Genomic DNA, 13,684 nt, shown 5'->3' with positions numbered 1-13,684 from the left:
AGATTCAGGTGACTCATCCACTCCTGCTGCAGCTGCAGGTTCAGATTCAGGTGACTCGTCTACTGCTGCAGCATCTGTAGGTTCAGATTCAGGTGATTCATTTACTCCTGCTGCAGCTGCGGGTTCAGATTCAGGTGACTCATCTACTCCTGCTGCAGGTTCAGATTCAGGTGACTCGTCCACTCCTGCTGCAGCTGCAGGTACAGATTCAGGTGACTCATCCACTCCTGCTGCAGCCGCAGGTTCAGATTCAGGTGACTCGTCTACTCCTGCTGCAGCTGCAGGTTCAGATTCAGGTGATTCATCCACTCCTGCTGCAGCCGCAGGTTCAGATTCAGGTGACTCGTCTACTGCTGCAGCATCTGTAGGTTCAGATTCAGGTGATTCATTTACTCCTGCTGCAGCTGCGGGTTCAGATTCAGGTGACTCATCTACTCCTGCTGCAGGTTCAGATTCAGGTGACTCGTCCACTCCTGCTGCAGCCGCAGGTTCAGATTCAGGTGACTCATCCACTCCTGCTGCAGCCGCAGGTTCAGATTCAGGTGACTCGTCTACTCCTGCTGCAGCCGCAGGTTCAGATTCAGGTGACTCATCCACTCCTGCTGCAGCCGCAGGTTCAGATTCAGGTGACTCGTCTACTGCTGCAGCATCTGTAGGTTCAGATTCAGGTGATTCATTTACTCCTGCTGCAGCTGCGGGTTCAGATTCAGGTGACTCATCTACTCCTGCTGCAGGTTCAGATTCAGGTGACTCGTCCACTCCTGCTGCAGCTGCGGGTTCAGATTCAGATGACTCATCTACTCCTGCTGCAGCTGCAGGTTCAGATTCAGGTGACTCGTCCACTCCTGCTGCAGCTGCAGGCACAGATTCAGGTGACTCGTCCACTCCTGCTGCAGCCGCAGGTTCGGATTCAGGTGACTCGTCCACTCCTGCTGCAGGTACAGATTCAGGTGACTTGTCTACTCCTGCTGCAGCTGCAGGTTCAGATTCAGGTGACTCATCTACTCCTGCTGCAGCTGCAGGTACAGATTCAGATGACTCGTCTACTCCTGCTGCAGGTTCAGATTCAGGTGACTCATCTACTCCTGCTGCAGCTGCAGGTACAGATTCAGATGACTCGTCTATTCCTGCTGCAGCTGCAGGTTTAGATTCAGGTGACTCATCTATTCCTGCTGCAGCTGCAGGTACAGATTCAGGGGACTCGTCCACTCCTGCTGCAGCTGTAGGTTCAGATTCAGATGACTCATCTATTCCTGCTGCAGCTGCAGGTACAGATTCAGGTGACTCGTCTACTCCTGCTGCAGCTGCAGGTTCAGATTCAGGTGACTCGTCTACTCCTGCTGCAGGTTCAGATTCAGATTCAGGTGACTCGTTTACTCCTGCTGCAGGTTCAGATTCAGGTGAGTCGTCTACTCCTGCTGCAGCTGCAGGGTCAAATTCAGGTGACTCGTCCACTCCTGCTGCAGGTTCAGATTCAGGTGAGTCGTCTACTCCTGCTGCAGCTGCAGGTTCAGAATCAGGTGACTCGTCTACTCCTGCTGCAGCTGCAGGTTCAGATTCAGGTAACTCATCCACTCCTGCTGCAGCTGCAGGTTCAGATTCAAGTGACTCGTCCACTCCTGCTGCAGCTGCAGGTTCAGATTCAGGTGACTCGTCTACTGCTGCTGCAGCTGCAGGTTCAGATTCAGGTGACTCCTCTACTCCTGCTGCAGCTGCAGGTTCAGAATCAGGTAACTCATCCACTCCTGCTGCAGCTGCAGGTTCAGATTCAAGTGACTCGTCCACTCCTGCTGCAGCTGCAGGTTCAGATTCAGGTGACTCGTCTACTGCTGCAGCATCTGTAGGTTCAGATTCAGGTGATTCATTTACTCCTGCTGCAGCTGCGGGTTCAGATTCAGGTGACTCATCTACTCCTGCTGCAGGTTCAGATTCAGGTGACTCGTCCACTCCTGCTGCAGTTGTAGGTTCAGATTCAGATGACTCATCTACTCCTGCTGCAGCTGCAGGTTCAGATTCAGGTGACTCATCCACTCCTGCTGCAGCTGCAGGTACAGATTCAGGTGACTCGTCCACTCCTGCTGCAGGTTCAGATTCAGGTGACTCGTTTACTCCTGCTGCAGCTGCAGGTTCAGATTCAGGTGACTCATCTACTCCTGCTGCAGCTGCAGGTACAGATTCAGATGACTCGTCTACTCCTGCTGCAGCTGCAGGTTCAAATTCAGGTGACTCATCTACTCCTGCTGCAGCTGCAGGTACAGATTCAGGGGACTCGTCCACTCCTGCTGCAGCTGTAGGTTCAGATGACTCATCTACTCCTGCTGCAGCTGCAGGTTCAGATTCAGGTGAATCGTCCACTCCTGCTGCAGCTGCAGGTTCAGTTGAATGATCTGCTCCTGCTGCAGGTGCAGGCGGTTCGTCAACTCCCGCGTGCGGCCGCCGTGACTCTCCCGCCGTCGCGAGCTCCGTGCTCGTGACGGCGCCCTCCTGGGACGCCCCGAGCTCCTCATCCTGCAAGGCGCCCAACGCATCCTCGTCACCATGAACCTCCTCCTCTTCCCCCACCCCCTCCTGCCCCACCTCCTCTTCCCCCACCCCCTCCTGCCCCACTCCCTCCTCTTCCCCCACCTCCTCTTCCCCCACCCCCTCCTGCCCCACCCCCTCCTGCCCCACCCCCTCCTGCCCCACCCCCTCCTCTTCCCCCACCTCCTCTTCCCCCACCCCCTCCTGCCCCACTCCCTCCTCCTCCCCTGCGGACGGAGCGAGGATAACGAGCAGCTCTTCGGCGGATCCTTCAAGGCCGCCTCCGTCTGGCGAGGAGGAGAGGAACGGGCCGGGGTTGATGGTCGTTGTCGTCTTCCTCGCCCCGGCGGTCCGCACCTCCTCGCCCGTCTCCTCCGAGCGAGAGGCGGGCACCGCTGGCGCCAGGGAGATGCTCGCGGATGCGCTTGGGGGTGCGGGGGCGGTCGACGGCGCCCACTCGTCCAAGAGCGCGACTGCCGGAGGACCTGCAGGTAGACTTAAATATAAACTAAAATATAAACTTAAATATGAGCTTAAATATAAACTAAGCTATAAACTAAACTATAAACTAAAATATAAACTTAAATATAAACTAAACTATAAACTAAGCTATAAACTAAAATATAAACTTAAATATAAGCTTAAATATAAACTAAGCCATAAACTAAACTATAAACTAAGATATAAACTAAGCTAGAAACTAAACTATCAACTAAACTATAAACTTAAATATAAACTGATCTATAAAGTGAACTATAAACTTAAATATAAACTAAGCTATAAACTAAACTATAAACTGAACTATAAACTAAACTATAAACTAAGCTATAAACTAAACTATAAACTACACTATAAACTAAGCTATAAACTATAAAATAAACTATAAACTAAGCTATAAACTATAAAATAAACTAGTAACTGAACTCTCAACTAAACTATAAACTAAACTATAAACTGAACTAATAAACTATAAACTAAACTACCAAACTATATTGTATTTCATCAGGTAAAGCCCCACTGAGCTGCGAGAAAACCCTTTCTCAGCAGCAACCTGCTCATGAAAAGTTATCACCCAACGAAGTGCTTTCTTCTTCTTGGTTCTTTCGGTCAAGTCACGTAGAAGGGAAGTAATACAATAATAAAAATAAAACATAATAAAACAATTCTCACGACGTTTCGGCCACAACGCAAGCAGCCGTCCTCAGGTGAAGACCAAGTCTGTCGGGGAGACAGCGTCTGAATGAGAATTATTTTATCATGTTTTATTATTTTATTATTTTATTACTTCCCTTCTACGTGACTTTACCGAAAGAACCAAGAAGATGCTTTCTCATTGTTGCGTGATTATAAATCAACCGGAGGAGGCCGGAAAGATGAGATGAGTCGACCAAAATACGTCTCTGCCGCTAACTCGAGTTGGGGAGGCTCCTCCCGCCAGCGGCGGTGGCGTTCGTGAGCGCGCCAGCGATTGCAGGGGCTGCGCCTTCACCCGCGAGTGACGCAGGAGCAGAGGTCGCAAACGGGTTTTGATTCCTTACCCGTACCCGGCCGCACCAGGGTCGCAAATGGGTACCCGTACCCGTACCCGGCCGGGTACGGGTATCAGGTACCCGATTGCGACCTCTGGGATGAAGCCATGTTGCAGGCGCGGGTGGGTTGATTCGAGGAACTTGAATTGTGAGAAGAGACAAGACGTTGGGAAATGAGTGACAAACGGTGACTCACCAGTGACTCACGGCCTACCCGTACCCGGCCGCACCAGGGTCGCAAACGGCTACCCGTACCGTACCCGGGTAAGGGTAGCCGGGTATCGGGTAGGGTACGGGTATCGGGTACCCGGTTGCGACCTCTGCGCCGGAGGGTGAGGTGGCTGGGCCGTGTGTCCAGGTGAGAGAGGAGTTGGATGGTGAGTGCGTGCTCCGACATCAAAGACAAAGTTCTGTTGGCGGGCAGCAGCAGCAGCACCTGTGCAGGCAAGCACCACCCCTGACCCGCGTCATCGTACCTGAGGACATCTGCAGGTCGTAGTGGATGGCGTCCACGGGGAGGTCCGTCAGGAATTCTGCAGCGCGCACAAACACAAGTTCAAGTTTCATGTATTAGGTATAGCCCTGTGAGCCATTCGGCTCTTGAATCGGGTGCAACCGCAACAAACAAAAAACTAAAACATGAACAAAAAAACATCTTAAAGTGAATATGTGACTAAGTGCAAACAGAAAATCCAAGAAAAGACAGCAAAATATTGCAGAAAAAAACAACGTACACCAACGCTGTGTGCAAAAATCCCTGTGGGATGCAAGTCAAACAACAACAACAACCACAAGACAACTTAGATTAAGGCCATCAGTCTAACTCTGTACTACAACAAACAAACATGGCTAAACCAATACACTTTTCGAAATCACCAAAATAAAGCCATGAAAGCAATGAAAAAGCAATCATAGGAACTGTGACGGAATTTTCACACGCCGAAGACAAAGACGTCCCATATACACAACACACACACACCACACGCAGCGGGTCACAGCGGGACGCACCGCGCGTCAGCTGGAAGGAGTCGGGATCGATTCCCGTCAGCTGCTGCTCCTTAGGCTGCTGCTGCTGTCTGTGCAGAGCGTCCGAGACCATTTGTGGCAGAGCCTGGATGGACCCTGGCGTGGCCCACCCAGCCTCCTCCTCCCACTCCTCACGGGGGTCATCTCCATCTCGTTCCCCCTCGGCTCCCGGAGCCAAGGCGAGGTGCTCGTCCCGTTCGGACTCGTGTGTCTCCTCCTGCTCCTCCTCAATGTCCAGGTCTTCCTCGGAGTTGGCAAACTCATCAAGGCCACGGCGATCACCGGAGGCATCATCGGCCGAACCTGGATTCCTCCCCGAACTGCGGAGGTCATCGGAGTCCACGGCCTCCACCTCCTCCTCTCGCGAGACGTTCGGCTGATCCGTCCGTCCATTCGGCTGCGTCTCCTCGACAAGGCCTCCTCCTCCTCCACCATCTCCTCCATCTGCTGCTCCACCTGTTCCTGCACCTGTTCCTGCACCATCTCCTCCACCTGCTCCTCCACCACCTCCTCCACCTGTTCCTGCACCATCTCCTCCACCTGCTCCTCCACCACCTCCTCCACCTGTTCCTCCACCACCTCCTCCACCTGTTCCTGCACCATCTCCACCACCTCCTCCGCCTGCTCCCAATCCTCCTGGTCCGAGCTCACCCCCCGCTTCAGGACGAGGGCCGGCCGACAGCGGTGGCGGTGGAGGCGGAGGAGGGAGGCTGCTACCCGCACCCTCCACCTGGTTGGTCTCCATAGCCACGAGCTTTGCCTCCCCGTTGTTGTTGTTGTCGTTGTCGTTGTTGTTGTTGTTGTTGGGCTGCCCCTGCTGCTGCCCCGGACGACCGCCCTGGAAGACTGCGGCGTAGTGCACCACCTTGTTGCCACACCTGCGTTCGCACGGACGCACGTGGGACAAGAGGGGAGAGGAGGTGGATGGGTGGTGGGTGGGTGGGTGGGTGAGTCGGGGTGGGTGCGGGGTGGGCAAGCGGTAATTGACAGGAACGAGCGACGCCATCGGGGTTGGAGTGGCACGGTGGTCAGAGCGCTCGGCACGGTTTAACCCCGTGTCCTTGTACAGGGACATTGAGTCTGCAGGTCCACGCGGCGAACAGCCGGTTCAATACGGGCAGAGAAATGCGTATTTGTTTATTTGTTTGTGTTTCTCCCGTGTGATGGGACTTTGTAGGATGAACGTTGAGATGTTTAAGGGGCACGGGGTGACCAATAAGGTCTGAGTTGGTCTGTAATAAGGTAGGCACAGATACGAGGTGGCTAGGTATGAAGTATGTATGTGTGTATGTGTTAAACGGGATAAATAAAAACGTGTGTACATATGTTGAATTTCTTTTGCGCCGTACGTAGCCAAACCATGCTAATCGGAGGATGGGTTAGTGTGTGGGTGAGTGACTATGTGAGTGGGTGAGTCACTGTGTGTGTGGGTGAGTGACTGTGTGAGTGCGTGAGTGACTATGTGAGTGGGTGAGTGACTGTGTGAGTGGTTGAGTTACTGTGTGAGTGGGTGAGTGATTGTGTGAGTGGGTGAGTAACTGTGTGAGTGGGTGAGTGACTGTGAGTGGGTGAGTGACTATGTGAGTGGGTGAGTCACTGTGTATGTGGGTGAGTGACTGTGTGAGTGGTTGAGTGACTGTGTGAGTGGGTGAGTGATTGTGTGAGTGGGTGAGTGATTGTGTGAGTGAGTAACTGTGTGAGTGGTTGAGTTACTGCGTGAGTGGGTGAGTTACTGTGTGAGTGGGTGAGTGATTGTGTGAGTGGTTGAGTGATTGTGTGAGTGGGTGAGTAACTGTGTGAGTGGGTGAGTGACTGTGAGTGGGTGAGTGACTATGTGAGTGGGTGAGTGACTGTGTGAGTGACTGTGTGAGTGACTATGTGAGTGACTGTGTGAGTGGGTGAGTGACTATGTGAGTGGGTGAGTGACTGTGTGAGTGGGTGAGTGACTGTGTGAGTGACTATGAGTGGGTGAGTGAGTGACTACGTGAGTGGGTGAGTGACTGTGTGAGTGGGTGAGTGACTGTGTGAGTGGGTGAGTGACTGTGTGAGTGACTATGAGTGGGTGAGTGAGTGACTATGTGAGTGGGTGAGTGACTATGTGAGTGGGTGAGTGACTGTGTGAGTGGGTGAGTGACTGTGTGAGTGACTATGAGTGGGTGAGTGAGTGACTATGTGAGTGGGTGAGTGACTGTGTGAGTGAGTGAGTGACTATGTGAGTGGGTGAGTGACTATGTAAGTGGGTGAGTGACTGCGTGAGTGGCTGTGTGAGTGACTATGTGAGTGACTGTGTGAGTGGGTGAGTGACTATGTGAGTGGGTGAGTGACTGCGTGAGTGGCTGTGTGAGTGACTATGTGAGTGACTGTGTGAGTGGGTGAGTGACTGTGTGAGTGGGTGAGTGACTGCGTGAGTGGCTGAGCTGATGAGTGACTATGTACAGCAGTGGATCGATCGTGGCCGATGATGACGGTGATGAAGATGATGATGGAGTCTTTGTGTTGCGTAGCGGTGGTGGTGATGTGTGCCGGGGTAGGGTTGGGTGAGATTACAAAGTGTGCCCAGGCCGCTACAATTCTCCCCCCCCCCGCCCCAGTGGGAAATGAGATCGTACGTCTCAGTGGGGGGCACGCGCTCTGTTAAGTGAATGACGCTGAATTTTAAAAGGGTCCCTTACGACTCAGTCAGGGCCCCGGAGAGAGACTCAACGCCTCACGCTCTCTCTCTCTCTCTGTCTCTCCTCCGTTCTCTCTCGCTTTCCCACCCTCTGTCTCTCTCCTTTGCTCTCTCTCTGTCGCTCTCTCGCTTATTGTTCTCCCTCTCTCCCCCTCTCTCTCCGGAGAATGAAACAAATTCTCGGGTTTGCACAATGTGATGACTTCAAAGGCGTCGCCGTTGACATCGCGCGCACGCACGCGCATACATACACACGCACGCACATACACACGCACGCACGCACACACACACGCACGCACATACGCACGCACATACACACGCACGCACATACACACGCACGCACATACACACGCACGCACAAACACACGCACGCACGCACATACACACGCACATATAAAGATCCCCCGTATAGCCTTAACAGACTGTAGAGACAAGTGCTGCTAGCGAGCACGAGCACCTATGAAGGCCGGCACGGCACACGAGGGGGTGGGTGGCCAACACCACGCCCGGCCGCCTTTGTCTCCTCAGTGGCGATGTTTACACATCGCACCAGGTACTCATTTGAGGCTGCGTCGACCTAGGGGAGGCCCAGGATCGGTTCAGATAATCGTCACCGGTGTTGGTCGTGAGCGGGAATCGAACCCGGGTCGCCAGGTTTGTAGCGCAGCGCGCTAACCGCTACACCACCGCTCCCCACAGCACACGCGCACACGCACATGCGCGCACGCGCACACACACGCGCACACATGCGCACACGCATGCGCGCGCACACACGCGCACACGTACATGCGCGCACGCGCACACACACGCGCACACATGCGCACACGCATGCGCGCACACACGCGCACACGCACATGCGCGCACGCGCACACACACGCGCACACATGCGCACACGCATGTGCGCACACACACGCGCACACATGCGCACACGCATGCGCGCACACACACGCGCACACGCACATGCGCGCACGCGCACACACACGCGCACACATGCGCACACGCATGCGCGCACACACACGCGCACACATGCGCACACGCATGCGCGCACACACACGCGCACACATGCGCACACGCATGCGCGCGCACACACGTGCACACGTACGCAAAAACATACACGCGCGCACACACACGCATGCACAAACACACGCACGCACACACGTGCACACACGTGCACACACACAAGCGCGCACACACGTGCACACACACACGCGCCCACGCGATGTTTCTCAAATGTGAATTAATCTCTGTCGCGCAAACACCGCCTCTCCGCTCCGCGTGGCTGTGTTTTGGCGTTTGCTCGGTGGAGTCACAAGGCTCTTTACTTTTCATTAAAATAAAAAAGCTAAACAAACACGCACACACACACGAGCACAACAACAACAACAACCGCCATTTGCCACTAAGTGGCGGTGATGTCACCACGACGCTTGTACCAGGCTATGTGCATGTTGAGGCTACCACGTGAAGTGTCGAACGCCCGCTGGCAGGTCACGGGGCACGACCTCTTGCAAATCAGGTGAGGAAGTTAACATCTCCTAGCCACTGCGGAACACCTTAGGCAGGACCCTCCTGGAAACGAGTCTTGAGACTCGGTGTGAGGCTCGCCTGGCTGAATGAGGGCAGTAATAACAATACTAATGTTTCACCTGAAGACGGAAGCTTGTGTTGCCTCCGAAACGTCGTGAATTTATTATTTTTATTTTTTATTAATAAAAATTTCATTTTTTTACCTACGTGACTTTACGGAAAGAACTAAGAGTATGAATCCTCGCAGTCACGAAAGCTTCAAATCTAGAAATACTGATGTCTCCTTTGGTGTTGGCCACCCACCCCCTCGCGTGCCGTGCCGGCCTTCATAGGTGCTCACTAACAGCACTTGCCCCAACACTCTGCCACAGGCTATACGGGTGACTTTGTCTTTGTTGTCACTCAGTTTGCGATGCACCGCTGCCTGATGACCACCCCCGCACCGTGATGTCTCCATGACCTAATTTTGTAATTGTCCTGCGATCGGTCTGAAAGGTGATCCTCCGCGAGACGGGGAATGTATCGCTTCACGTTGATTGATGTTCGCACGATTCTCTTCCGATGTCTCGCGCGAACACGGCGGCGGTTATGTTTGGGGCCGATGTCTATCCATATCTTGCTGTTTGTTTGTCGTGCGTACATTTAAAAAAAAATTCGGATTTGATTTGAGTTGTGTTTTTGTTTTTAATCATCGTAGTGGGTCACAGTTCCTACGATTGCTTTTTCATTGCTTTCATAGCTTTATTTTGGTGATTTCGAAAAGTGTATTGGTTTAGCCATGTTTGTTTGTTGTAGTACAGAGTTAGACTGATGGCCTTAATCTAAGTTGTCTTGTGGTTATTGTTGTTGTTGTTTGACTTGCATCCCACTGGGATTTTTGCACACAGCGTTGGTGTACGGTGTTTTTTTCTGCAATATTTTTCTGTCTTTTCTTGGATTTTCTGTTTGCACTCACTCACATATAGTCACTTTAAGATGTTTTTTTGTTCATGTTTTTTTTTTTGTTGCAGTTGCACCCGATTCAAGAGCCGAATGGCTCACAGGGCTATACCTAATAAATGAATTTGAAACTTGAAACGCTTGCAAATGAGACTCCTGGGTTTCCTTGCTGCCTCACCTGGTCACAAATAAAAAATAATCGTCCACTCTGATAATAATCATCATCATCATCATGATGATGACGATTATTTGCCTTTTGGCGATCTCTGGTCTGACACTGGTGAGACGAGGCCCTAAAGAAGCCTGTCTCTTGTGTAGGCCAACCAGTTGCAAAGACAATGCCATACATTTCGATTTGAGACCCCCCCACCTCCTACGCATTTCACAAGTAGTGACTAATCCCATATCTGCATTTCCCATAAATATGCTAAATTCCTCTTCATATGCAAATTCCTTTGTCAAGGCGCCCTTCCCCCTCCAACCTCAGTTTAAATATACGCTGCCAAGCATGGTGGTGCTCATTCAGACGCTGTCTTTCCGACAGACCTGTTCTTCACCTGAGGACGGCTGCTTGCGTTGTGGCCGAAACGTCGTGAGAATTGTATTTTATTGTTTTATTTTTATTATTTTATTATTTCCCTTCTACGTGACTTTACCGAAAGAACCAAGAAGGTGAATATCATACATATGTAGAGGAGTAAAATGGGGACGTGACGTCATGTGTGCCGTTCAGTGCGATGACGTCACGTCTCCTGGGGTACTTAAGGGAGACCCCGTGATGTAAGCGGGGTCACTGTGGGAACGGGTAGAGTAAGCAGGGTGAAGAGGGAACCAGTGGGTAGAGAGAGGGATCGAGTGGTGAGTCTGGGGAGAAGCCGGTGGTAGCCGTAGAGGTGCTTCTCTCTCCGCTCGGTGGAGTCGGCAGAGTCCACGATCCGACACGAGAGAGAGAGACCGGAGCTAGCCGGCAGGGACCCGGACTCAGAGTAGGACCCCTAGCCCCTGGGAGTTGTGTGCCCTGCTGTGTGTTATTGTTCACCTTTAATAAACCCTGGCAAAAGCCCTTAACTTACCACAGCCTCCGAGTGCGTCCGTGGGAACTCCTCAACACATATTTAGAGCATTCAAATATGGGACCCTTCTTGGGTGTCGAGATGTTAAATCACCAAATAGAAACCTTTTGCAAGGAGTCCCGTCTGCATTGACCACACACGGTACTTGTGGTGAACACGCAAACACAAAACATGCTCTGATAATATAGGCATGGTGTGGACCAATCAGTTTCAAAGACAATGCAAATATTATTAGAGAAAATACGTGTCGTTAATGCAGACAGGATTCCTTGCAAAAGGTTTCTATTTGGTTTTTAAACATCTTAACACCTCCTGTTTTTTTTTGCCAGAAAGAGCAAAACACCCTTTTTCTCATCAACATGATGATAACTTCGTACATAAGAGGTTTTTTTTAGTTTTGGGGGCAGGGGGGCAGATCGTGTAAATATAAATGTGTCGTCATTACCGCCACTGCCACCGCCACCCCGAGGCGGCCAATCAGGAAGGGGTTTGTCACGGAACACAAAATTTGCCCAACTAGTCGCTGGATCAGCAACTTCCCGCAATTTGTATATTTCCGCCATTTTACATAGCGGCCCGGCCACCATGGGTATAGTCTGCCAATGTAGGCGGCAGAGCGTTAGGTGTGAATAGCGAGGATATTCTCCATGTGGGGTGCACTGATAGTTGGGGGGGGGGGGGGGGGGGTGGTTATGTGGAAGTGGGCAGGGCTAACGGAAAAGCTGGGGGAGGGGGGCACTGTGAGCCTGTGGTCACGGGACAGACCCAGCAGGTGCCATGGGTTGACTGGCTAATTTGTGCCAACTCGATGCGTTTTAGCCGCCCCGGTGCTCCGTTCGTTGTTGTGAGTGTCGCTCCTCTGCCCTCCGTTGTTGCCGGAGGGCGACTGTTCTCCAACTTCCCAGTAGCAGCAGCAGCAGCGTCCTTCACGAGCCCTATCCACAGAGGCCGATCGTGACACCGCTGACCTCCGGTGACACGGCAAAGTCCCCTCAGCTCCACATCCTCCTCCCCCCTGTACCCCCACCAGCTTCCACCTCCTCTCTCTGGCCCGCGTCACAAAGGCGTCGTGGTGACGTCACCGTCACTCGCTGTGGCTGCACGTGGCGGGCGTCGTCGTGCTGTGCCGCCGCCACCCCGCCACGCTGAGCCTCCCACGGGGGCCCCCTTTCGTTGGCTTACCGGAAACCCAGGACGTGCAGCTTCTTATATCCGGGCATCTTCTCGAACACGGGCAGCATCTGCGCGTGGTAAGACGAGGGGCGGGGACAGTCGACGAAAGGGAGGAGGGGAGGGGGGACTTCAATTAGAGCGAGAATCAACGCGGCGCTACGATCACGTCGCCCCGTGCTAACCGTGGTGCCACCACAGCCGCGTCTTCCACACCCCTCACCTATTTCCTCTCTTAACAACGCCATTAAGATGGCCCACAATTCCCCTCCGCTCCCACTCCGGGCGTAAAACTGGGCCGGCTAAATCGTCACGATCGTAATCATTGTGTTCAGTTTGTTGTCCTTCCCCCACCACCCTTTCCCCCCACTACCGCGCATTCGGTTAGCACGGTTGGAAAGGTACGGTGCGAAAGAAGTTCAACATACACACACATAGACTCACATAGTCACTCACCCACACACACAGTCACTCACCCACTCACATAGTCACTTACCCACTCACACAGTCACTCACCCACTCACATTGTCACTCACCCACACACACAGTCACTCACCCACTCACATAGTCACTTACCCACTCACACAGTCACTCACCCACTCACATTGTCACTCACCCACTCACACAGTCACTCACCCACTCACACAGTCACTCACCCACTCACACGGTCACTCACTCACTCACACAGTCACTCACCCACTCACACAGTCACTCACCCACTCACATAGCCACTCACCCACTCACACAGTCACTCACCCACTCACACAGTCACTCACCCACTCACACAGTCACTCACCCACTCACACAGTCACTCACCCACTCACACGGTCACTCACTCACTCACACACAGTCACTCACCCACTCACACAGTCACTCGCCCACACACTCACCCATTCTCCAATTAGCACGGTTGGCTACGTACAGTGCGAAAGAAGTTCAACAAACATATACACTACTGTACAGTACACTATACACTACACACCACTAATATGCACTACACCACGATACTACACGACTATACACTACAATATACACTACACTATACACCACTAATAAACACTACACACCACTAATATAAACTGCACTATACACTACACTAATATAAGCTGCACTACTATAAACTACACCATACACTACACTAATATACACTATACTACTATACACTACACTATACACTACACTAATATACGCTACACTATACACTACACTAATATACACTACACTATACA

General features: G+C 52.3%; 1 protein-coding gene across 1 annotated transcript in view; it reads right to left on the bottom strand.

The window, feature by feature from the left end:
* Positions 1-2,309: 2,309 nt before the first annotated feature.
* LOC144950363 (uncharacterized) overlaps positions 2,310-13,684 on the bottom strand; it is a 28,740-nt gene continuing 17,365 nt past the window's right edge. Inside the window, exons 7-11 of the mRNA XM_078880478.1 lie at positions 12,468-12,526; positions 5,058-5,953; positions 4,526-4,582; positions 2,681-3,005; positions 2,310-2,508 (exon numbers count right to left, since the gene is read on the bottom strand). Coding sequence (XP_078736604.1) covers positions 2,310-2,508; positions 2,681-3,005; positions 4,526-4,582; positions 5,058-5,953; positions 12,468-12,526 — 1,536 coding nt within the window. The remainder of the gene's footprint in view (positions 2,509-2,680; positions 3,006-4,525; positions 4,583-5,057; positions 5,954-12,467; positions 12,527-13,684) is intronic.

This window comes from Lampetra fluviatilis, chromosome 57 (assembly GCF_964198595.1).
Source record: "Lampetra fluviatilis chromosome 57, kcLamFluv1.1, whole genome shotgun sequence".
NCBI classification, from domain to species: Eukaryota; Metazoa; Chordata; class Hyperoartia; order Petromyzontiformes; family Petromyzontidae; genus Lampetra; species Lampetra fluviatilis.
Note: the sequence above shows the minus strand (reverse complement) of the source record. Positions and strands in the feature narration are given on the sequence as shown.